This window comes from Pituophis catenifer, unplaced genomic scaffold (genome assembly GCF_029215685.1).
Source record: "Pituophis catenifer annectens isolate HBS135680 unplaced genomic scaffold, rPitCat1.0.hap2 SCAF_6, whole genome shotgun sequence".
Lineage (NCBI taxonomy): Eukaryota > Metazoa > Chordata > Lepidosauria > Squamata > Colubridae > Pituophis > Pituophis catenifer.
The window spans coordinates 1,937,941-1,962,120 of NW_027256886.1; the positions used below are offsets into that span (position 1 = coordinate 1,937,941).

Here is a 24,180-nt window from a genome sequence, read left to right on the forward strand (position 1 = left end):
AAGATAAGAATGAATCAGAGTATTATGAAATCTGGAGCAAATTTTATTATTGGCTGGAAAGGAGGAGAAATGCTGGGATATAGGACCATTGACGAGTAAAACGCTTGGAAGTTTTTATGCTAATTTGTTATGCTAGATAGGATTGAATTAGATATCGAAATAATCTATACGGATGAAAGAACGTTATGTATTTCAAATGTGATAATTAGTGTAAATATGTATAGAGATAAGGAAGTGTATTAATTAATTAGATGATAAAATCTGGTGAAAATGTTTGAAGACATGGAGATGTCACGCTCTGTCCATTGTTTTTAATTTGTATTATAAATAAAAAACTTTTTTTTAAAAAAAACAGAAGTTGTAGGTGCTTCATCACTGGAGGTTTTTAAAACTGCACAGCCACCTGAAATGGTATAGACTCTATACCAGTGGTGGGTTCCTCCCGGTTCGGTCCGGTTCGGCCGAGCCGGTAGCGGTGACGATATGACGTCACCGAACCGGTTCTCCCCCCCTGCCTTCCCACCCCCCCACCCATGTTATTCTTACCTTTGATTTGGTCCCACCCCCAATCTATTGCTGCCTCCTGAGTCCCAGCTGATGACTAGAGGGAAAAAACCTGTTTAAACTCTTGCCGCGGGGCTTCAAAGGGCCGCCCTACAGCTGATCAGTGTTAAAAGCAAACAAATGAGTCGGGTCGTAAGTGCGAGCACTGGTCGTAAGTGCGAGGACCTTCCAGAAATGACTCTGACCGGCTAGCCACGCCCACCTAGTCACATGACCTCCAAGGCACACCCACAAAATAAGCCACGCCCACAGAACCGGTAGTAAAAAAATTTAGACCCCACCCCTGCTCTATACGATATACTATAGGGTTTCTTGTTTGAGCAGGGGGTTAGATTAGAAGATCTCCAAGGTCCCTTCCGGCTCTATTCCGATTGATTGATCGCCAAGCGCACCAAGTCAAGAGCAAAAAGAAGCTCAAGGGACGCTAACGCATTTACGTCTTTGGCTGCTAACATTTGTCTTCACTACCAGCAACCACTGTATTTCATCAGCCTCCGTCAGGTCGCATCACCCCGGCTAAGTAAACGTTACTCCTCAGATTTATTCCCCTCGATGCTCAGCGAGGAATCTTCAGGTTACTGCAATTGTTCCACTCGCCCCGGGTCTCGGCTCTTGATTGCCTGCAATCTATCACTGCCTCTCGCCCAACGTCCCGGGGTCTGTCACCCGCTAGGAACTGAAGATATTAAAAGGCGAGAAATCCCCAAGTGGCTTTTGGGAGATTTGCTGCTATCTGGGCCTGCTCTGGGCCTCTTTTTTTTCAATCTTGTTGAAAAATTCACGCTCCCTAGCCATCAAGTGCAGCTCTTGTGCAGCCAGGGCTGGCTACAGCCACGGGGAAGTCCAAGGGGGGAGGTGATGGGTGGGTTTAAATATGGCTCCAATTAATAAATTTAGAAGAGAGGGACCACACTTGGAATATTGCATCCAGTTTTGGTTGCTACGATATAAAAAAAAAAGATGTTGAGACTCTGGAAAGAATGCAGAGAGGAGCAAACAAAAATGATTAGGGGACTGGAGGCTGAAACGTATGAAGAACAGTTGCTGGAATTGGGTATGTCTAGTTTAATGAAAAGAAGGACATGGGGCAGGGGTGAAATCCAGCAGGTTCTGACAGGTTCTGCCGAACTGGTAGCGGAAATTTTGAGTAGTTCAGAGAACTGGCAAATGCCACCTCTGGCTGGCCCCAGAGTGGGGTGGGAATGGGGATTTTGCAATATCCTTCCCCCAGGAGTGGGATGGGAATGGGGATTTTGCAATATTCTTCCCCCAGGAGTGGGGTGGGAATGGGGATTTTGCAATATCCTTCCCCCAGGAGTGGGATGGGAATGGGGATTTTGCAATATCCTTCCCCCCCAGGAGTGGGGAGGGAATGGGGATTTTGCAATATCCTTCCCCCCAGGAGTGGGGTGGGAATGGGAATTTTGTAATATCCTTCCCCCAGGAGTGGGGAGGGAATGGGGATTTTGCAATATCCTTCCCCCCCAGGAGTGGGGAGGGAATGGGGATTTTGCAATATCCTTCCCCCCAGGAGTGGGGTGGGAATGGGGATTTTGCAGTATCCTTCCCCCAGGAGTGGGGAGGGAATGGGGATTTTGCAATATCCTTCCCCCAGGAGTGGGGAGGGAATGGGGATTTTGCAGTATCCTTCCCCTGCCATGCCCACCAAGCCACACCATGCCCACCAAGCCATGCCCACAGTTCCGGTAGTAAAAAAAATGTGGATTTCACCACTGATATGGGGTGACATGATAGCAGTCTTCCAGTATTGGAGGGGCTGCCACAAAGCAGAAGAGGGGGGTCAAGCTATTCTCCAAAGCCCCTGAAGGCAGGACAAGAAACAACGGATGGAAACTAACCAAGGAGAGAAGCAACCTAGAACTAAGGAGAAATTTCTTGACAGTGAGGACAATTAACCTGTGGAACGACTTGCCACCAGAAGTTGTGCTCCAACACTGGAGGTTTTCAAGGAGAGACTGGACAACCATGAAATGATATTAGGTTTCCCGCTTGAGCAGGGAGTTGGATTAAAAGACCTCCAAGATCCCTTCCAACTCTGCCATTCTGTGAAATAACAGAAATATCATTTCTTGCGTGATTTTGCTCGGAATGAACGTGGTTCATCTGGTCGTGTGGCTCTGGGTTGATGCCACGGGACTTGTGAATTAGGGCTTCCCACAGATGGGGGCGTCTCTGTGTGATGCTGCAAATATGTTGGACATCTGATGTCCCCAACGACCGTGCGGAAGGTACAAACACAGCTCTGATCTCCGTCTCTTTAACACAGCCCTGTCTTTTCTCTGGGATCGATTGACAGGGCTGCTTTAAAAAGCTGCTGGGCTTGCAGTTATGAGCCGGCAATTTCCTTATTCAGAGGCAGGGTGGATAAAAATCAATGATTTTTTTAAAAAAATCAAAAAAAAATCAGATTTTTTTGATTTAAATCGGATTTTTTTGATTTAAATCGGATTTTTTTTTTTATTTTTATCGGATTTATTTTAATAAAAAACTTTTGGGGTGAAAATCTATCGTAAGATAGTTTTCTATTTAAGATACATAAATAATTTAGTTTATTCAGCATGAAACGGAGCTTAGTTACGTAGCATGAGGCTGTATATTCTGCAACACTGGGACTATCGGTGAGTCAACGGTGAGTCAAAGGAGTAGCAGAGATGACAGTTGCTCTTTAAAGATTATGATTTAAATCGAGTTGATTTAAATCAAGCCTTTTTACTAGTCATTTAAATCATGATTCAAATTGTGATTTAAATCAACTCGATTTAAATCAAATCCACCCTGTTTATGGGAACTTGAGGCACAAGAGAGCAACAACTGGCTATATATTAGTGCTGAGGGGGAGGAAGTTCATAATACATTGTGCATGAGAAAGCAATCAGAATTGTTTTGAGTGGCCTCCGGTGTTGAGTTGTTAGTGTGAGCGGAAGGAGGACAAAGTCTGGCTGGGGGAGTCTGGGAGTTGGAAGTCCACACATCTTAAAATTCTCAAGGTTGAGAAACACTGATCTACAGGTAGACCTCCACTTACGGCGGTTCATTTAGTGACCGTTCAAAGTTTACGACGACGCTGAAAAAAAGTGACTTAGGATGGGTTTCCACCACTGGCGGGATGCTGCCGGTTTAACATCGCCGGTTCGGTGAGCGCGTGGGCCTAAGGCGCTTGCAAGCACAGCGCTGAAAATGGAGCATTTAGAAGCTCAGCTGCTTCCCTTCCAAGTCAGCAATCAGCTGTGCCACGTGATTGAGATGAGCTACAAAGCAGGAAATAAAGGACAGGAGAGAGCAGGGGTGGGGCCAACTGTTCGTTGGAGCTACCGGTTTGCCCGAACCGGCTGAATACCACCTCTGGTTTTCACACGGCTGTTGCAGCATCTCCAGGGTCACGCGATCAAAATTCAGATGCTTGACAGCCGATTCATATGTCAGGTTTATGACGGTTGCAAGGTCCCGGTGTGTGTGCGTGTGTGTGAGACGTGATTCCCTTTTACGACCTTCTGACAAGCAAAGTCAATAGGGAAGCCAGGTTCAATTCACAACTGGAGCGATTCACTTAACAACCGTGGCAAGAAAGGGTCGTAAATGTGTGAGGCAGAACTCACTTAACAATTGTCTGACTTAGCAACAGAAATTTGGGGCTCAGCTGCGGTCGTAAGTTGAGGGCTTCCTGCATATTTATTTATTTATTTATCGAATTTTATACCGCCCTACTCCCGAAGGACTCAGGGCGGTGAACAGCCAAATAAAATACATATAATACAAATGTTAAAAAACCATTAAAATGCAATTAAATAATTGGCCCGGAAAACGAAATTTAAAACACCCAAAGTCATGTCTTATTTAATGTCTTTAAAATTGAAGAATTTTAAATTTTTTAAAAAAGTTTAAAAGAGAGGTTAGGCCAGGCCGGCCTGCTGGAAAAGAAATGTTTTGATGGCACGGCGGAAAGCGCGCAGGTCCGGGATCCTCCGTATCTCTGGGGGGAGCTCGTTCCAGATGGCGGGTGCCCTCATAGGGCCGCCAGTCGACACTGTTTGGCCGACGGCATCCTGAGGAGCCCCTCTCTATGGGAGCGTACTGGTCGGTGAGAGGCTACTGGTGGCAGAAGACGGTCTCGTAGATACCCCGGTCCTAAGCCATGGAGCACTCTAAAGGTGGTAACCAAAACCTTGAAGCGCACCCGGAAGACCACCGGGAGCCAGTGCAGCTCGTGCAGGAGGGGGGTCACATGGGAGCGCCCTGTCGCTCCTATAACCCATATATTCCTTTAGAGTCTCCATGGTGGCTTTTTCCTGTGTTAAGGGCAAGAGAGCTCAACCCACAAGGTCGGTAGGCATGGGGGTGAGCTCTAACGACAAGGCCCATCGCAAGATGCGCAGAACGGACGGTCTGGCATCACTAGCCAAATGCCAAGCAAACCGCCTGATCAAACAAGCTGATTTGCCCCCAGGAGGGTTCCGGCTTTGCCAGGCAGCGCAGGGAAACAGCAGCTGGCTAATAAGACTCTTCCATTAAACTCCTAACTAGAGCTTTTAAATGTCGGTTTTATGACACCCAAATTAAAAGGCTGGGCCTGGGCAACAGGCCCAGTTTGCAGGAGCCGGGCACCGTTCCCGGGGAAAGGCAGAGGGCGGGGATCACACCAGCTGGAAGGGCGAGCCGTCCGCTCAAAGGGTGGATGCAGATACAGAAGAGTCCCCGGCAAAGGAAGCAGATGCAAATTTGGAATGTTGTTATTATATTGGAAAAAATTAAATCTCCCAATAAGGATGACCACCTGCTCCGGCGTTGGCAATTGAGCAACGGGAGGGGCGAGGGGCCAAGAAGATTGGAGATGGCAAATCCTCCCCCTCATAAAATGAAATTTAATGGAGAGGAAAAGTAAGGCTGTGCATTTTATGCAAGAAAAAGCAAGCCAACAGGTATTGAACGGGTGGTACCTGGCTCAGGAGCCTGTAGAGCTTCTCAAGTCATCCAGGTCGCGGTGCTTTTTCAGGAGGTAACTGGATTTCCTTGGTTTTTTTCTTTTGAAGACGTTTCGCTTCTCATCCAAGAAGCTTCCTCAGCTCTTCCCCACTATCCGGTCAGAGCTGAGGAAGCTTCTTGGATGAGAAGCGAAACGTCTTCAAAAGAAAAAAAACAAGGAAATCCAGTTGCCTCCTGAAAAAGCACCTTTGGGACTGACTCAATAGCGGTAACTGTGAGTGAGAATCTTGGCGTCCTAATGGACAATCACTTAACTATGAGCCAGCCGTGTGCAGCAGCTGCCAAAAAAGCCAACACAGTTCTAGGGCTGCCTAAACAGAGGGATAGAATCAAGATCACGTGAAGTGTTAATATCATTTTTATTTTATTTATTTATTTATTTATATTTATTTTTATATGCCGCCCTTCTCCAGAGACTCAGGGCTTACAATGCGCTAAGCAATAGCCTTCATACTTTTTGTATATTTATACAAAATCAGCTTATTGCCCCCACAAACTGGGTCCTCATTTTACCCACCTTAGAAAGGATGGAAGGCTGAGTCGACCTTGAGCCTGGTGAGAATTGAACTCGCAGTAATTGCAGGCAGCTGGATGTTAAATGCTGCCTTAGTAAGAGGCATTAGCCTCCTACGCCACTCAGGCTTTATAATGCCTTGGTAAGGCCACACTTGGAGTACAGCAGGGGTGGGTTCTAAATTAATTTTACTACTGGTTCTGTGGGCGAGGCTTATTTTTTGGGCGTGGCTTGATGGTCATGTGACAATTCTTTAGGGTTTAGCAGAGGTACTGGTCTACCAGGCTTTTAACTGCTTGCAGAGCTGTACCAGTCTACTCCTTTGTTTTTGGAGGCATCGGTCTACTCATTTGTTTTTGGAGACACTGGTCTACTCATTTGTTTTTGGAGACACTGGTCTACTCATTTGTTTTTGGAGGCACCAGTCTACTCATTTGTTTGTGGAGGCACCGGTCTACTCATTTGTTTTTGGAGGCACCGGTCTACTCATTTGTTTTTGGAGGCACCGGTCTACTCGTTTGTTTTTGGAGGCACCGGTCTACTCGGTTTTTTTTGGAGGCACCGGTCTACTCGTTTGTTTTTGGAGGCACCGGTCTACTCATTTGTTTTTGGAGGCACCGGTCTACTCATTTGTTTTTGGAGGCACCGGTCTACTCGTTTGTTTTTGGAGGCACTGGTCTACTCATTTGTTTTTGGAGGCACCGGTCTACTCGTTTGTTTTTGGAGACACTGGTCTACTCATTTGTTTTTGGAGGCACCGGTCTACCACCACACTGCCTTTTAACACTGATCAGCTGTAGGGCGGCCCTTTGAAGCCCTGCGGCAAGAGTTTAAACAGTTTTTTTCCTTCTAGCCGATCAGCTGGGACTCGGGAGGCAGCAATAGATTGGGGGTGGGGCCAAATAAAAGGTAAGAATAACGTGGGGGGGGCGGGGTGGCAGGAGGGCCCAGCTCCCGAACAAAGAGAACTGGTTCGGTGACATCATATCGTCACCGCTACCGGCTCGGCCGAACTGGGCCGAACCCACCACTGGAGTACAACATCTAGTTTTGCTCTCCACGATATAAATAAGATGCCGAGACTTTAGAAAAAGTGCAGAGAGGAGCAACAGCAGCATCTGATTGTTCTACCTGGTGTCATTTACAGGTAATCCTTGGAAGATAAACACAGAACTGGCTGAGGAATTCTGGGAATTTGAAGTCCACCTGTTTTAAAAGTTGCCAGGGTTCAGAAATTCTGGCCTGTACCGGTCAGGGGAACGGCAGAGACCAACCAAGAGGCAGAGGAAGACTAGCCATCATTGCGAATCTCTTCCGCCTCTGCATTGAGAAACAGCGACAAAACAGACCAGGGTTTGCTTCTACAGAAGCATCTCATTTGGTACTTGCTGGAATTCTTAGATCAGTGATGGCGAACCTTTTCGGCCCTGAAAACAGAAACATCGCACTTGCCAGGACCGAGCTCCAGAAAACCCGAACTTCCGGGTTCTAGTGCCCATGTGCGCCCGACGATCAGCTGGCTGATTTTTGGCACTGCTGTGCGCATGAAGAGATCGCGCTCCAGAAAAACTGAATTTCCAGGTTCTAGTGCGCATGCACGCCCGACGATCAGATGGCCGTTTTCGGCACTGCCGCGCGCATGAAGGACAGCTGATCGTCATACGCGCATGTGTGCCAGAAACCTGGAAGACAAACAGGCAAGGCTGCGCGTGCCGGGGGACATGGCTTCTCGTACCATTTTGGGCATGCATGCCATAGATTTGCCATCACGGTCTCAGACCATAAATTTGACCTGCCTTTCATAAATAACCAATGTTCTCAGTCTGTTGTGGCCCCGCCCTCTGAGCCTGTCCCATCGGAGGAAGAAAGCTCCGAGCATGAGGAAGAGGAGTCAGCCAGGCCTCCCTCTCCAGGCCCCTCCCCTCTGGCACTGTCTCAGGTGCTGGCCGAGGGAGAGGAGATTAGCAGGGAGACAAGTGGCTCGGATGAGAGCGAAGGAGAAACATCATTCCTGGACGCACGCCTCCGAAGGCGTGATAAACGATTGCAGCAGTTCAGGAGGCGTGCTAGGGATTAGAACTGAGTCACTGGACCACACCCCAGAGACTATATAATAGAGGGTGGTGGCCAGTGATCCTTGTGACGAACAAAAGTAAACCTTGGATAGTCACTAAAGCCTCGTCCGGAACTGCTGAGAGAAATATTATTCTGATTGGACTTTTTGTACGCTAAGTATCTTATCTTTCTGTTTTGTGGAAATAAACGCACTTGGCAGACGGTGTGTAAATCGCTGCCAAGTTGGAGATAAGACCTGGGTGTGTGCCAAAGTGTTTCCTTAACCCTCGGCTGGCTGTGTTTGTGTGTGTGTGTGGACGGGGACAGATCACAGTCCATGGTGCCCAAGCCTTAAAGTTTCTGCTCCAGACTCCGAGCAAAGTCTGTTTCTGGGGTCTCTTGAGACCACGCAGACGGTCCCCGTTGGGATGCCTCTTACCTGGTGGAAGATCAAAGCTTGACTGATGTAGCCCCAGCTGCTGCTGGGGGACAGGTAATGGAGGGCCACCAGCAGGACGACCATGAAGGCCATGCTGGCCGAAGCGTAGATGGGGCTGATGAGAAACACCATCACGACACAGCCGGCAATGCCCAGCACACAGGTGTGCCACGTAAAATATTTGAAGGTGGGCCTGAGGAAGGAGAAGAGGTGAAAAGTTAGGATGCCTGGAATCTCTTATTTGGGTGGGTGGGGAGATGCTCTGCTTTTTTTTTTTTTTTGAATTTTTATTTTTTATTTTTTAAATCATAAACATAAAATACATCTTTTCAAAACGAAGCATTGATCCGGTCATAAATTGGTACAAATGACTAACAAATCTTAATTTTCAATGAGCACAACTTCATGTTTTACTCAATTATTTCCCTAAATTCTGTCTATTTAACAATGTCGTTATTAATAATAATAATAATAATAATAATAATAATAATAATAATAATAATAATAATAATTTTATTTCTATACCGCCCTTCTCCTGAAGGACTCAGGGCGGTGTACAGCCTAATTAAAAATACAGACAGACAAAATTTAAAAATAATTAAAATTATTAAATAATAGGCCCAATTTATAAAACCCTAAATTTTAAATCCCATTTAAAACCAAATAAAATCTTTACATTGATAGCCCAACCTGGCGGAACAACATGGTTTTGAGGGCACAGCGAAATACACGGAGATCAGAGATTTTACGAATTTATCCCAAAAGTTATCTCAAAAACCCGTTACTTACATCTTTAAATCCTAACCAAATATCATTTCATTTTTTCTTTTTCTTTTTCCTTAGATCAGAGGGTGGGCAAATGGGGCCCTTTTTACAACCTGTGGACTTCAACTCCCAGAATTCCTGAGACAGGAATTCTGGGAGTTGAAGTCCACAGGTTGTAAAAAGGGCCACATTTGCCCACCCCTGACTTAGAGGAATGTATTTTAAAAATATAAATCTCTGCTTTGAAGTGTGTAATGCCAAGGTCTTGAACGACAGCTCCCAAGGCCCACATAAGAGGAGCTGATTGGAGTTGTAGTCCCACATAAACGCGGCATTTGTCTGTTTGCTGAATGCATCCCTTAGAACAATGATGACTAACCTTTTTGTCGTCACGTACCAAAAGCAGGGGGGAGTGTGGGGAGGTCACCCACGTGCGTGCCCACACCCATCATTCAATGCACCCCACCCCCGCTCATGTGTGTGTGAACCCCCATGCCCCCCCCCCACGCTTTTAGCACGCAATGGCATGATGGGCCCAGCAGGCCCGTTTTTCACCCTCCCCCAGGCTCCAGATGCTTTCTAGGAGCCTGGGGAGGGCTAAAACTGCCTTCCCCACCCCCCGGAGGCTGGAAACAGCCCATTTCCCAACTTCCGGTGGGACCAGAAGGTCCAAAAATCAGCTGGCTGGCGCATGCATGTCCGTTGGAGCTGAGCTACGGCAACGCTCGTGTGCCCAGAGATATGGCTCCGTGTGCAACCTGTGGCACCCGTGCCATAGATTTGCCATCACGGCCATAAAACATAGAATAATAGGGCTGAAAGGGACCTTGGAGATCTTCTAGTCCAACCTCCCTCTCAGGCAGGAAACCCTACACCATTTCAGACCAATGGTTGCCCAGTCTCTTGTTAAAAACCTCCAATGATGGAGAACCCACAACTTCTGGTGGCAAGTTGTTCCACTGGTTCATTGGTCTCACTGTCGGGAACTTTCTCCTTAGTTCTAGGTTGCTTCTCTCCTTGATGAGTTTCCATCCATTACGTCTTGTCTTGCCTTCAGGGGCTTTGGAGCAGGGGTCTCCAATCTGGGCAACTTTAAACCTGGTGGACTTCAACTCCCAGAATTCCCTAGCCAGCAAAGCCGTCTCCATGGTAGAGGGGCCGCATGTCAGCTCCAGCGTGCTGTCGGCATGGAGCTGCCATTCTGGCTGGGGAATTCTGGGAGTTGAAGTCCTCCAGGCTTAAAGTGGCCAAGGTTGGAGACCCCTGCTTTGGAGAATAGGTTGACCCCTTTCGTCTCTGGGACAACCCCTGAAATATTGGGAAACTGTTAACAGTTAATCCTCGGCTTAACAACCACAACGGAACCCAAAATCGCCATTGCTAAACCAGACAGTTGTTTAAGTGAGTTTTGCCCCATTTTACGACCTTTTTCTTGCCGCCCCCTAAGTGAGCGGTCGTTAAGGTGAGGACTATCTGCAGGATAGCACAGGCTTACAACTTTGCAATTGTATGAAAACATGGGACGGTCCGTGTCCCCACACCCACCCCTCAACCCCCCCCTAGCCCCCCACCCCTATTGTGGATGCTCCACTGTCCAAACTGTGTTTGGGGTGGAATTCCAAGGGAGGTTAGAGGAAATAACAGTCTTTATTTAGGCTTCAACCTGCTGCGTCCCAGAAGACCTGCAGTTGGTTAATAATCTTTCAAGACAATGAATACATAATACATAACTTTTTCCCCCCCAGTGGAACGATTAAGGGTGTGCAGCGCACTCATCTCTAACCACAAAGTACTTGTGTTGAAAAGGGATTCTGGAATTGCTGTCGGGCTACTTCTACGCATCTAAAATGAATGAATGGTCGTAGGAGGGGAAAGAAGAAAAAAAAAAATTCCTTGGCGTACAAATTTTCATCCCGGATTTTCCTTTTCCCTGCCAAATTCATTCGTATCGCTTCTGGAGCGGCCTGGCATTTTGCACTGGAGAAGATAGAAAAATAAGTTCACCAGGAGCTCCTAAACTCAGGTTGAGGATGTGGTGGGAGGAAATGGGAGAAATTTCATCTTAAAAGGGAGGCAAGCTTGGTTGGGTGGTTAAGGCATCGGGCTAGAAAGTGGGGAACTATTGTCTGTAGAGATTCACAGTCATCCAGGTCATCTTCAGGAGACGGGGAGTTCTAGTCCTGCCTTAGGCACAAAAGACAGCTGGGTGACTCTGGGCCAATCACCAGGAGATGGGGAATTCTAGTCCTGCCTTAGGCATGAAAGCCGGCTGGGTGACTTTGGGACAATCACCAGGAGATGGGGAGTTCTAGTCCTGCCTTAGGCATGAAAGACGGCTGGGTGACTTTGGGCCAATCACCAGGAGATGGGGAGTTCTAGTCCTGCCTTAGGCACAAAAGACAGCTGGGTAACTTTCGGCCAATCACCAGGAGATGGGGAGTTCTAGTCCTGCCTTAGGCACAAAAGACAACTAGGTGATTTTGGCCAATCACCAGGAGATGGGGAGTTCTAGTCCTGCCTTAGGCACGAAAGACAGCTGGGTGACTCTGGGCCAATCACCAGGAGATGGGGAGTTCTAGTCCTGCCTTAGGCATAAAAGCCAACTTTGGGACAATCACCAGGAGATAGGGAGTTCTAGTCCTGCTTTAGGCACAAAAGACACCTAGGTGATTTTGGCCAATCACCAGGAGATGGGGAGTTCTAGTCCTGCCTTAGGCACGAAAGACAGCTGAGTGACTTTGGGACAATCACCAGGAGATGGGGAGTTCTAGTCCTGCCTTAGGCACAAAAGACAACTAGGTGACTTTGGGCCAATCACCAGGAGATGGGGAGTTCTAGTCCTGCCTTAGGCACAAAAGACGGCTGGGTGACTTTGGGCCAATCACCAGGAGATGGGGAGTTCTAGTCCTGCCTTAGGCACAAAAGACGGCTGGGTGACTCTGGGCCAATCACCAGGAGATGGGGAGTTCTAGTCCTGCCTTAGGCATAAAAGCCGACTTTGGGACAATCACCAGGAGAATGGGGAGTTCTAGTCCTGCTTTAGGCACAAAAGACAACTAGGTGATTTTGGCCAATCACCAGGAGATGGGGAGTTCTAGTCCTGCCTTAGACACGAAAGATAGTTGGGTGACTCTGGGCCAATCACCAGGAGATGGGGAGTTCTAGTCCCGCCTTAGGCATGAAAGCCAGCTGAGTAACTTTGGACCAGTCACTCTCTCTCTCAGCCTAACCCACCTCACAGGGTTGTTGTTGTGGGGGAAAATAGGAGGAGATTTAATGACGCAACCCCTTTGACCCAACTCCCCACACTGCGAAGCCCTCCCCTTCCAACTCTGTTATTCTACTGAGACATATCAGCCCAAAAATACATGTTAACGTCTCCTTTCTTTCCTCTCCACCCCCCAAAGTTGCTTATTTGTCTAACAACTGGAACACAAGTCTCAATTATCTCTCCGTAATAAAGGGAGCTGGGTATCCTCGGAAGGAGCGTTGGCATCGCTGGCACTGCCCGCATCCGGTACAGAAAGTATGTGATTGTTTTTAATTCCAGTTCTGGTTTTTAATTTCCAATTGCAGGGAGGAGGGGAGGGGGGGAAACCAGCGGAAAAGGCCATCAATCCTGCGCCGAGGGGGCAGCTTATTGTCAGGCAGGGCCGACTCCGGCGGCCTTTCGGCAACTTAATTAAATTGTTCTCATCTAACCCGCTGTCTTATCTCAATTGCGAAGGAAGATTTAAAAAAGAAGCCGAGAGATCTTCGGGCCTCGCTTGCTCTGGCCCTCCCTCCCTTCGCCAGCTTCTCTTGAGCGGAGGGAGGGTGCCAAGCGGCAGGGAGGGAGGGCATTTTTTTCGGCCAAAGAGGTTGTAGAAAAAATGCTTTAAAAAAAAAAAAGCCTCTGATGATTGTGCGGCTCAGCTGGGCATTGGGGGGGGGCAGGGATTTTTGCTCCCGGTTCCCCCAACCACCCGCCTCCATCGCTACCGGATCAGGCGATCCGGTTCGAACCGGGAGCATTTCACCCCTGCCAGAAAGTGTGTCTGTTTTTAACAAACCCATGCTGGCTACTTTCCAGGTGCTCACGAATCCACTACTTGACTGTTTTTTCCAGGATTTTCCCAGGGATTGATGTCAGGCTGGCAAGGAGGTGCCAGCTGCTAAAAACCACATCCGAAAAAAACACTCCCGGCCCAGAGAGAATACGGAACTGGATGCAGAATTCAATTTTTTTTTAAAAAAAAAAAAGAAGAAAAGCAGATGTAGTCTAGGTATCTGCAAAGTCTGTCGTGGCAGGTGTGAAACGCTTGTCTGAACGCAATGCGACGCATTTCCCAAATGGATCAAGAGACGCCGAGAATTTGCACGCCTAACGACACCCCCGCGAAACTACTGGCAAAACTACAAGAAGATTACAAGGCAGCTAACGTGCTCAGAAAGGACTGGCACAGAATTATGGAAGAGGGTTGAGATTTCCTAGGTACGACACTTATTTTCTTCCCCCCGCCCCCCCCCCCAACTACCATGGAGCCATCCATCCCTAAAACTGGATTGAAACTACAGGTAGTCCTCGACTTACGACCACAATTCAGCCCAAAATTGATGTTGCTAAGCGAGATGTTTGTTAAGTGAGTTTTACCCCATTTTACCACCTTTCCTGCCACCCGTTGTTAAGTGAATCGCTGCAGTCGTTAAGTGAGTCACACGGTTGTGAAGTGAATCTGGCTTCCCCGGTGACTTAGCTTGCCGCAAAAGGAGATCAGGGGACAACCTCCCCCCCCCGGGACGCTGCAACCTTCATAAATATGAGTCAGTTGCCAAGGGTCTGAATTTTGATCATGTGACCATGGGGGGGTAATGCTGAAATATTCGTTAAGTGTGAAAAATGGTCGTAACTCACTTTTTTCAGTGTCGTTGTAACTTTGAGCGGTCAGTAAACGAACTGTTGTAAGTCGAGGACTACCTGTGTAATGCAAATGCAATGACCCCTCTCTCTCTTTTTTTTTTTTTAATTTGATTTATATGCCGCCCTTCTCCGGAGATTCAGGGCGGCTTACAATGCGTTAAGCAATAGCCTTCATCCTTTTGTATATTTATACAAAGTCAGCTTATTGCCCCCACAAACTGGGTCCTCATTTCACCCACCTTAGAAAGGATGGAAGGCTGAGTCAACCTTGAGCCTTGGAGAGATTCGAACCAGCAGAAATTGCAGGCAGCTGAATGTTAATAACAGGGTGCTTTAAACCACTGTACTACCAAGGCTCTTTTGCTGGAGCACGATTTAGATTTCCTAGGTGGTAAAGGTAAAGGTTCCCCTCGCACATACGTGCTAGTCGTTCCCGACTCTAGGGGGCGGTGCTCATCTCCGTTTCAAAGCCGAAGAGCCAGCACTGTCTGAAGACGTCTCCGTGGTCATGTGGCCGGCATGACTCAACGCCAAAGGCGCACGGAACGCTGTTCCCTTCCCACCAAAGGGGGTCCCTATTTTTTCTGCTTGCATTTTTTACCTGCTTTCGAACTGCTAGGTTGGCAGAAGCTGGGACAAGGAACGGGAGCTCATCCCGTTACGCGGCACTAGGGATTCGAACCACTGAACTGCCGACTTTTCGATCGACAGGCTCAGCGTCTTAGCCACTGAGCCACCGCGTCCCAATAGTTCCTAGGAATAAAATTTATTTTTTTTCTCCCAACTAGTAGCACAAATCCACCCATTCTTAAAATTGGATTTAAACAAAAATTACTCAATTGGTCTTATATAAATGGTATGGTTTAATAGATAGAATTAAGGACAATTGGGAAATTGCATTAAATAGCATTATTTGAATCAAGAACTATGCTTACAAGTTAAATTGCAATATTTTTAAGACTAAAGACAAGATTTAAATTTGACAAAGTAATAAAGGAATAAAGATTTAATGAGCGTTATGAAATATAAATATGTTTGAACTATGTTGTCAATAGTGAGGATTTAGGATAAGAATTGTGAAATGCATTATGAGTTATTGAATTAAGATTCAATTAAGAGGTGGGATAATAGAAGGGTTAATTGTTAATCAAGTAAATATGTGTTATTTTTTTTTAAGATGGTATTAGTTGAATTTGTGTTTTAAAATTAAGAAATAAGGGTTACGGCAGAATAGAATAGATAAAATTTGGTTAAAGATGAAAAAAAAAATTGAACAAATTGATGACCGGATTAAAAGCTCTGTTCCGAAAAGATGTAATTTGTATGTTTGGGAAAAAAAATAAAAAAATAAGTTTCAAAAAAACAAACAAACCTGAATTTATTTATTTTATTTATTTATTTTATTTTTGAATTTGTATACCGCCCTTCTCCCCGAGGTGAACAGCCAAATAAAAACATCAAATACAAATATTAAAACACAGTTAAAAATATATATATAGATTTGGCCCCATTAATTAAAACGATAAACAAAACAAAACAATTAAAACCCTTAAAAAGAAATTAAGCCAGCCCGGCTTGTTGAAAAAAGAAAGTTTTAAGGGCACGGCGGAAGGCACTGAGGTCATGGATTCTCCTTATCTCAGGGGGCAACTGATTCCAGAGGGTGGGTGCCCCCACAGAGAAGGCCCTCCCCCTGGGGGTCACCAGCCTGCATTGTTTGGCTGATGGCACCCCGAGGAGGCCCTCTCTGTGGGAGCGCACGGGTCGGTGGGAGATCGTCGGTGGCAGTAGGTGGTCTCGAAGATAGCTAGGCCCTATGCCATGGAGCGCTTTAAAGGTGATAACCAACACCTTGAAGCGCACCCGGAAGACCACCGGGAGCCAGTGCAGTTCACGCAGGAGCGGTGTTACATGGGAGCGCCACGCTGCTCCCGTCACTACCCGCGCTGCTGCGTTCTGGACCATTTGGAGCCTCCGGGTGCTCTTCAAACTATTAAACTATTAACTCTTTAAACTATTAAACTAGTGAGCCCTGGAAATGGTATTTTCGCCTCCTTTCCTTCCTTGTCCCCCCCCCCCACATTACAAGCACCAAAGTACAAGCCACCCTTTTCTCTCTGACAGCCCCACAAGCCCGCAAACTGGCTAATTATCAATTAGCAGCTCCTTAGAAATCAGCACATTGAGAATTTCCTTCAGAAATGCAGAGAGGAACTGGAGATCACAGGCACTCGAGAGCTATTTTTTTCCTTCCGCTAGTGGAGAATATTTTCACATCCCTCTGAAAAAGGACATCTTACGCATGCAGATTTGCCTCTCCACCAATGGCCAGGCACACTTTAGCTTTGTGAAAAGAACAATCTTACTGCCACTTGCAAATTTTCTTGCTCTTGCGAGTCTTGCTCAGCTAACATCGCAGTCCCCAGGCTGCATTAAACAGAGGGATAAAATCAAGATCATGTGAAGTTGTTACTACCACTTTATAATGCCTTGGTTAAAAAAACCAGCCTTGGAATCCTGCATCCAGTTTTGGTCACCACAATGTAAAAAAGACGTGGAGACTCTGGAAAGAGTGCAGAGAAGAGCAACGAAGAGGATTAGGAGGCCAAAACATACGAAGAAACGGTTGCAGGAATTGGGTATGTCTAGTCTGATGAAAAGAAGGACTTAGGGTGACATGATAGCAGCGTTCCAATTTACTAAGTCTGCACTACTATTAATCTTCTCATCGTTCCTATCACCCATCTCCTCCCACTTATGATTGTATGACTGTAACCTTGTTCCTTGTATCCTTATGATTTATATTGACTATTTCCTAATATGATTTGATTGCTTATTTGTTCTGTATGACTATCATTAAGTGTTGTACCTTATGATTCTTGATGAACGTATCTTTTCTTTTATGGACATTGAGAGCATATGCATCAAAGACAAATTCCTTGTGTGTCCAATCACACTTGGGCAATAAAGAATTCTATTCTATTCTATTCTATTCTATTCTATTCTATTCTATTCTATTCTATTCTATTCTATTCTATTCTATTCTATTCTATTCTATTCTATTCCATTCTATCCTTTCCTTCTTTCCTATTCTTTCCTATTCTATTCTTTCCTATTCTATTCTATTCTATTCCATTCCATTACATTCTATCCTTTCCTTTCCTTCTTTCCTATTCTATTCTATTCTATTCTATTCTATTCTATTCTATTCTATTCTATTCTATCCTTTCCTTCTTTCCTATTCTTTCCTATTCTATTCTTTCCTATTCTATTCTATTCTATTCTATTCGATTACATTCTATCCTTTCCTTTCCTTCTTTCCTATTCTATTCTATTCTATTCTATTCTATTCTATTCTATTCTATTCTATTCTATTCTATTCTATTCTATTCCATTCCATTCTATCCTTTCCTTTCTTTCTTTCCTATTCTATTCTATTCTATTCTATTCTATTCTATTCTATTCTATTCTATTCTATTCTGTTCTGTTCTGTTCTGTTCTGTTCTGTTCTGTTCTGTTCTTTCCTATTCTATTCTATTCTATTCTATTCTATTCTATTCTATTCTATTCAATTCTCTATTCTTTTCTAGTCTACTAAATTCTATTCTATTCTATTCTATTCTATTCTATTCTATTCTATTCTATTCTATTCTATTCTATTCTATTCCATTCCATTCCATTCTATCCTTTCCTTTCCTTCTTTCCTATTCTATTCTATTCTATTCTATTCTATTCTATTCTATTCTGTTCTGTTCTGTTCTGTTCTGTTCTGTTCTGTTCTTTCCTATTCTATTCTATTCTATTCTATTCTATTCTATTCTATTCTATTCTATTCTATTCTATTCTATTCTCTATTCTTTTCTAGTTTACTAAATTCTATTCTATTCTATTCTATTCTATTCTATTCTATTCTATTCTATTCTATTCTATTCTATTCTATTCTATTTTTGAGACGCCTCCACAAAGAAGAGGGGGAGTCAAGCTATTCTCCAAAGCCCCTGAGGGCAGGACAAGAAGCAATGGATGGAAACTAATCAAGGAGAGAAGCAACCTAGAACTAAGGAGAAATTTCCTCACGGTGAGAACAATTAATCAGTGGAACTACTTGCCTCCAGAAGCTGTGGGTACTCCCATCACGTTTTAAGAAGAGATTGGGCAGCCACTTGTCTGAAATGGTACAAGGTTTCCTGCCTGAGCAGGGGGTTGGACTAGAAGTCCTCTAAGGTCCCTGCCAACTCTGTTATTCTGTTATTGCAAGAGTTGGGTGTGAGTAAACCAGCGGTGGGATTAATTTTTTTTTTACTACCGGTTCTGTGGGAGTGGCTTGATAGGCACGGCATGGCTTGGTGGGCATGGCAGGGGAAGGATACTGCAAAATCTCCATTCCTATCCCACAAAGGATACTGTAAAATCTCCATTCCGTCCCCACTCCAGGGGAAGGATACTGCAAAATCCCCATTTCCTCCCGATCAGCTGGGACTTGGGAGGCAGAGAATAGATGGGGGCGGGGCCAGTCAGAATTTTTACTATCGGTTCTCCGAACTACTCAAAATTTCCACTACCGGTTCTCCAGAACCAGTCAGAATCTGCTGAAACCCACTTCTGGAGTAAACCTCCCCCAAGTTTTCCAGTAGGAAAAACCATGTGGGCATAAGAGACAATCTTGCATGTACCGTCCATGATTTTAAAAATAAGCACGACTCAACAACCACTTGGAAATTTCCACAACATCTTCCCCCTTTTTAAATGTGGAAATTTTAAATGTGGAAATTTTAAATTTTAAATTTGTCTTATTTATAGGGTCATGGGTAAGGCGTTTTAAATTGGGGAGCCATTTTGGATTTAATTCTGTTTTAAACGTATTTTAATGTTTATATTGTATGTTTTTAATTTTGGCTGTTCACCGCCCCGAGTCCTTCGGGAGAGGGGGCGGTATAAAAATCTAATAAATAAAAAAAAAATAAAAATAACAGAAATTTTGGTCCCGATTATGGTCATAAGTCGAGGACTACCCGAACCGCAATCTGAAATGGATGGGCTTTGTAGCGCCTCCAGTGTCAATCACACTGACAAATTTGTGGAACACGATTCGGTGGGGAAGTTAGCACCCATCCTTCTCCTAGAAGAATGAAATATTCTAGGAAATATTAAAAAGGCAGAATATTATACCTCCCTGGGTGAGAAATGGAGAGACATGTTTTTTAGGCAGGAAGCAGACTCACTCTTAATAGCCCCCACCCTCCTCAATAGCCCTCAAAGTGACAGCTAGATCTATTCATAAGCAAATGCCCTCAACCCAAGATCCAACAAAGATAGGATTAGTCCTCTACCCATCTAGCAACAGAACTCACCACATGGCACCTGAGGAGATTCCAGCACCCAGCAAGGCTCAACCAAGCCTGGGACTCAAAAGACAAACTACAAAGTTACTCCTGCGTGGCCCCATGGGAGTCTGACAACCAATCAGAATACAAGCTCAGCTTCAAAGCCCAACAGAGAGTATAAATCTCTCTCTCTCTCTCTCTCTCTCTCTCTCTCTCTCTCTCTCTCTCTCTCACCCATGTGCATTTTTTGCCCAGGATCTCAAACCACGTGGTCCTACTGTCCACCATTAAACCATCTTTCCAAGCAGCCTCCATGTTTCCAGTGTCTTTCTCCCCACTTGGAACTGAACCCAGATGGACATTTCTCCCAACGATTCCCTTAAATTTCTTTCCGAGGTAGAACTGGAGGCTGCTGAGAACTCCTGGGGGAATCATATTTAACCCAAACTTTTGTTTTTCAACAGCTGTGTGGCTAGTCCTCAACCACAACTGAGGCCGACATCTCTGTTGCGAAGGGAAACATTTTGTTAAGTGAGTTTTGCCTCGTTTTGCGACCTTTCTGGCCACGGTTGCTAAGCGAATCACTGCAGTTGCTAAGTTAAGTACACCGTTGTAAAGTGAGTCTGACTTTCCCCCCGTTGACTTTGCAGGTCGCAAAAGGGGATCGCAGGACCCCAGGGCACTGCCACCGTCATAAATATGAACCAGGTGCCAAGCGTCCCGATCATGCGACCACGGGATTGCTGCAATGGTCGTTAAGTGTGAAAAATGGTCATAAGTCTATTTTTTCATTAAAAAGTTATGCAACGGTCACTAAATGAACTGTTGTAAATCGAGGACTACCTATATAGGCCAGATTTAGGGGAAAAAATAAAAGCGGGGGGGGGGATGGTCACATGGCTGCTGTCCAGGGTGCTGAAAAATAATCCTCTGGAGCAGTGTTTCTCAACCTTGGAAGCTTGAAGATGGGTGGACTTCAACTCCCAGAATCCCCCAGCCAGCGCTGCTGGCTGGGGGATTCTGGGAGTTGAAGTCCACCCATCTTCAAGCTTCCAAGGTTGAGAAACACTGCTCTGGAGCTACTGCCGACCTCAAAGTTTGGACTCTGAACGAGACAACAGGATGACAACCTCATTGTGTTGTATCCTGGCCGCAAGCCACAATCCCGATTTGCAAAGAGAGAAAATGATTTAATCTGCACAGCAATTAAAGTTGAGCAATGCTGGGGCAACTGAAGCTGCACGATGACCGGATGGGGCCTCGACTAAAAAAGGAGTGGCAGACTTCATAGCAAAGGCTTTGTAGGCAGGTAGCAGAACGCTGCTGCCCTGAACCGATTCGGGGTTGGACTTGATGGTCTCTGAGGGCCCCTTGAAGTCCACAAGTCTTAAAAAGTCGCTACGGTAAGTTTGGAGACCCTTGCTATAGTGTAGACCAATAGTAACAGGGCAGTCATCAATATCAGGCACTGATTTGTAGGATCATGAAAGGGCGAATGACTCATGACTGTCGTTCTAAAAAACACCTGTCTTCATAAGTGCCCCATCATTTCATTCTGACAAGCAAGAAAGTTTGAATAATTCACAGGTTACCTCTGCCCCTCGCCCTGTTTCCTTCTTCTCTAAATGCAGTTTTCTCTCTGCCTGCCTGCCTGCCTGCCTGCTTCTATCTATCTATCTATCTATCTATCTATCTATCTATCTATCTTCTGCCTGCCTATCTATCATCTATCAACCTGCCTGCCTGCCTGCCTGCCTGCCTACCTACCTACCTACCAACCTACCTACCTACCTACCTACCTATCCAATCCAATCTATCATCTATCTATCTATCTATCTATCTATCTATCTATCTATCTATCTATCTATCTATCATTTGCCTGCCTGCCTATCTACCTTTCTAATCCTATGCTATCTATCTATCTATCTATCTATCTATCTATCTATCTATCTATCTATCTATCTATATCATTTGCCTGCCTGCCTATCTACCTTTCTAATCCTATGCTATCTATCTATCTATCTATCTATCTATCTATCTATCTATCTATCTATCTATCATTTGCCTGCCTGCCTATCTACCTTTCTAATCCTATGCTATCTATCTATCTATCTATCTATCTATCTATCTATCTATCATCTATCTATCTATCTATCTATCTATCTATCTATCTATCTATCATCTATCTATCTATCTATCTATCTATCTATCTATCTATCTATCTATCTATCATCTGCCTGCCTATCTATCTATCTATCATCTATCTATCTATCATCTATCTATCTATCTATCTATCTATCTATCTATCTATCTATCTATCTATCTATCTAATCCTATCTATCTATCTATCTATCTATCTATCTATCTATCTATCTATCTATCATCTATCATCTATCTATCTATCTATCTATCTATCTATCTATCTATCTATCTATCTATCTATCATCTGCCTGCCTGCCTGCCTGCCTGCCTACCTACCAACCTACCTACGACTTCTGTTGATGCTCCAATCATTTCTATATGCAAGGATTTAACAGATAAATGTTACATCCATCATTTTTAAAGCAATGCTAATCCCACCAAATATCTTCTCCAAATTATACAACTGTGCAAAGCTTTAAATTAGATACGTTGTTTTCTTGCACTATTATTTTTTCCGCATTCTCCGATAACAAATTGTTGTGTTAAACTGTGTCCTTTTTAACTGTATTTTCTTTTTATTGCCAAGGCTGGTCAAGGAGAGTAATAAAGAGATTTGATGTGCTCTTCTAAAGGCCAGAGCGATTACCCACATCCACGGTTGAAAGGCTTAGTTTACACTGATACGTAACCATCAGAATCTGGGCACATTTTTTGCAAAAATAAAAGACGTTTCCAGTCCTCATGGCTATAATTATCACATGCCTGGAAATCTCAAAAGCCGGAGGTTGCCTCCAATGGATACTCTCTCACCTTTATGCCTGCATGGAGGTTAAAAACAACAGAGGAAACCATGCAAAAAATGTGATATACAGATAGTTCTCGATTTATGACCACAATTGAGCTCAACATTTTACGACCTTTCTTTCCATAGTTGTTAAGTGAATCAATGCAGCTGATAACCCGGTTGTTAAGTGAATCTGGCTTCCCGATTGACTCTGCTTATCAGAAGGTCGCAAAAAGGGATCCCATGACCCCCGGGACACTGCAACCGTCATAAATACGAGTCAGTTGCCAAACATCTGAATTTTGATCACATGACCACGAAGATGCTGAAATGGACATAAGTATGAAAAACAATTACAACAGTCACTCTTTTCAGTGCCATTTTAACTTCGAACGGTCACTAAACGAATTGTTGTAAGTCAAGGGCTACGTGTACAGATCTTTCATTTGTTCCAACCATGAAATCACATTTGCCTTGGTGGGAAAAGAAACTTTTCCTTTTACAGGTAGTCCTCAACTTACAACGTTTCATTTAATGACCGTTTGATATCACAACAGCAGAGAAAATAGCGACGACCGTATTTCACACTTACGACCTTTACAGCAACCCCATGGTCCCATGGTTTACCTTTGGATGCTTGACAAATGACTCATACTTATGACGGTGGCAGTGTTCCGGGGTCACGTGATCCCCTTTTGTGACCTTCTGATGAGCAAAGTCAAAGGGGAAGCCAAATTCGCTTAACAACCGCGTGACTCACATAAAAAACAGTGATTCACTTAACGGTGGCAAGAAAAGTTGTAAAATGGGGTCAAAACTCACTTAAGACATTTCTCACTTAGGAACATAAACTCTGGGCTCCATTGTGGCCGAAAGTCGAGGACTCCCTGCACAGCCAAGCACAGATACCCCCTGCTTTGATCACCCCCGTGGTGAAATCCAAATTTTTTAACTACCAGTTCCGGGGGCGTGGCTTGGTGGGCGTGGTGTGGCTTGGTGGGCGTGGCAGGGGAAGGATGCTACAAAATCTCCATTCTCACCCCACTCCTGGGGGAAGGATATTGCAAAATCCCCATTCCCACCCCACTCTGGGACCAGCCAGAGGTGGTATTTTCCGGTTCTCCGAACTACTCAAAATTTCCGCTACCGGTTCTCCAGAACCTGTCGGAACCTGCTGGATTTCACCCCTGGATCACCCTGCCACAAATTCGGTAGTGTGGCTACCGCACGACTGCGTCGCGCATCGGTGCCCAGCCCACTTTCAATCCGCCGCACGGCTTTGCCGTCCATGCAAAGCCAGGTTAAAGAGAGCGGAGGAGACGCTGGTCACTCAGCTCGTTTTGAGATCCTCGGCCTATCTGCGGTAGCCTCCTTCTGCAGAGGCATCGGGCGCCGTTTATCAAGGCCCTTCGTTGTGATTTACAGAGCGTGCCTACAATATAATCACAACTCGGCAACAATGTACCGAACAGATTTACTTCTCCTGAGCAAATACATCTCGGAGTAATTCATTACCCAACGGGGCGCCAGCTCGCAACTCATCCTCAGCCCTCTAACCAATAGGCAGAGACTTGACAACTCATCTGCCCAAGGGGTCTGGCACTCGAGAGGGTTCCCGGCGATGCCCGGCCAATGGGAAGGGAGAACCCTGCCCTGCATCAATCTGCCGTCCAATCCGGTGTCTTGGCTTGA

General features: G+C 45.2%; 1 protein-coding gene across 1 annotated transcript in view; it reads right to left on the reverse strand.

Annotated features, from left to right (window-relative positions):
* LOC139318215 (solute carrier family 12 member 9-like) overlaps positions 1-24,180 on the reverse strand; it is a 138,574-nt gene that overhangs the window by 15,141 nt on the left and 99,253 nt on the right. The window contains exon 10 of the mRNA XM_070945553.1: positions 8,574-8,766. Coding sequence (XP_070801654.1) covers positions 8,574-8,766 — 193 coding nt within the window. The remainder of the gene's footprint in view (positions 1-8,573; positions 8,767-24,180) is intronic.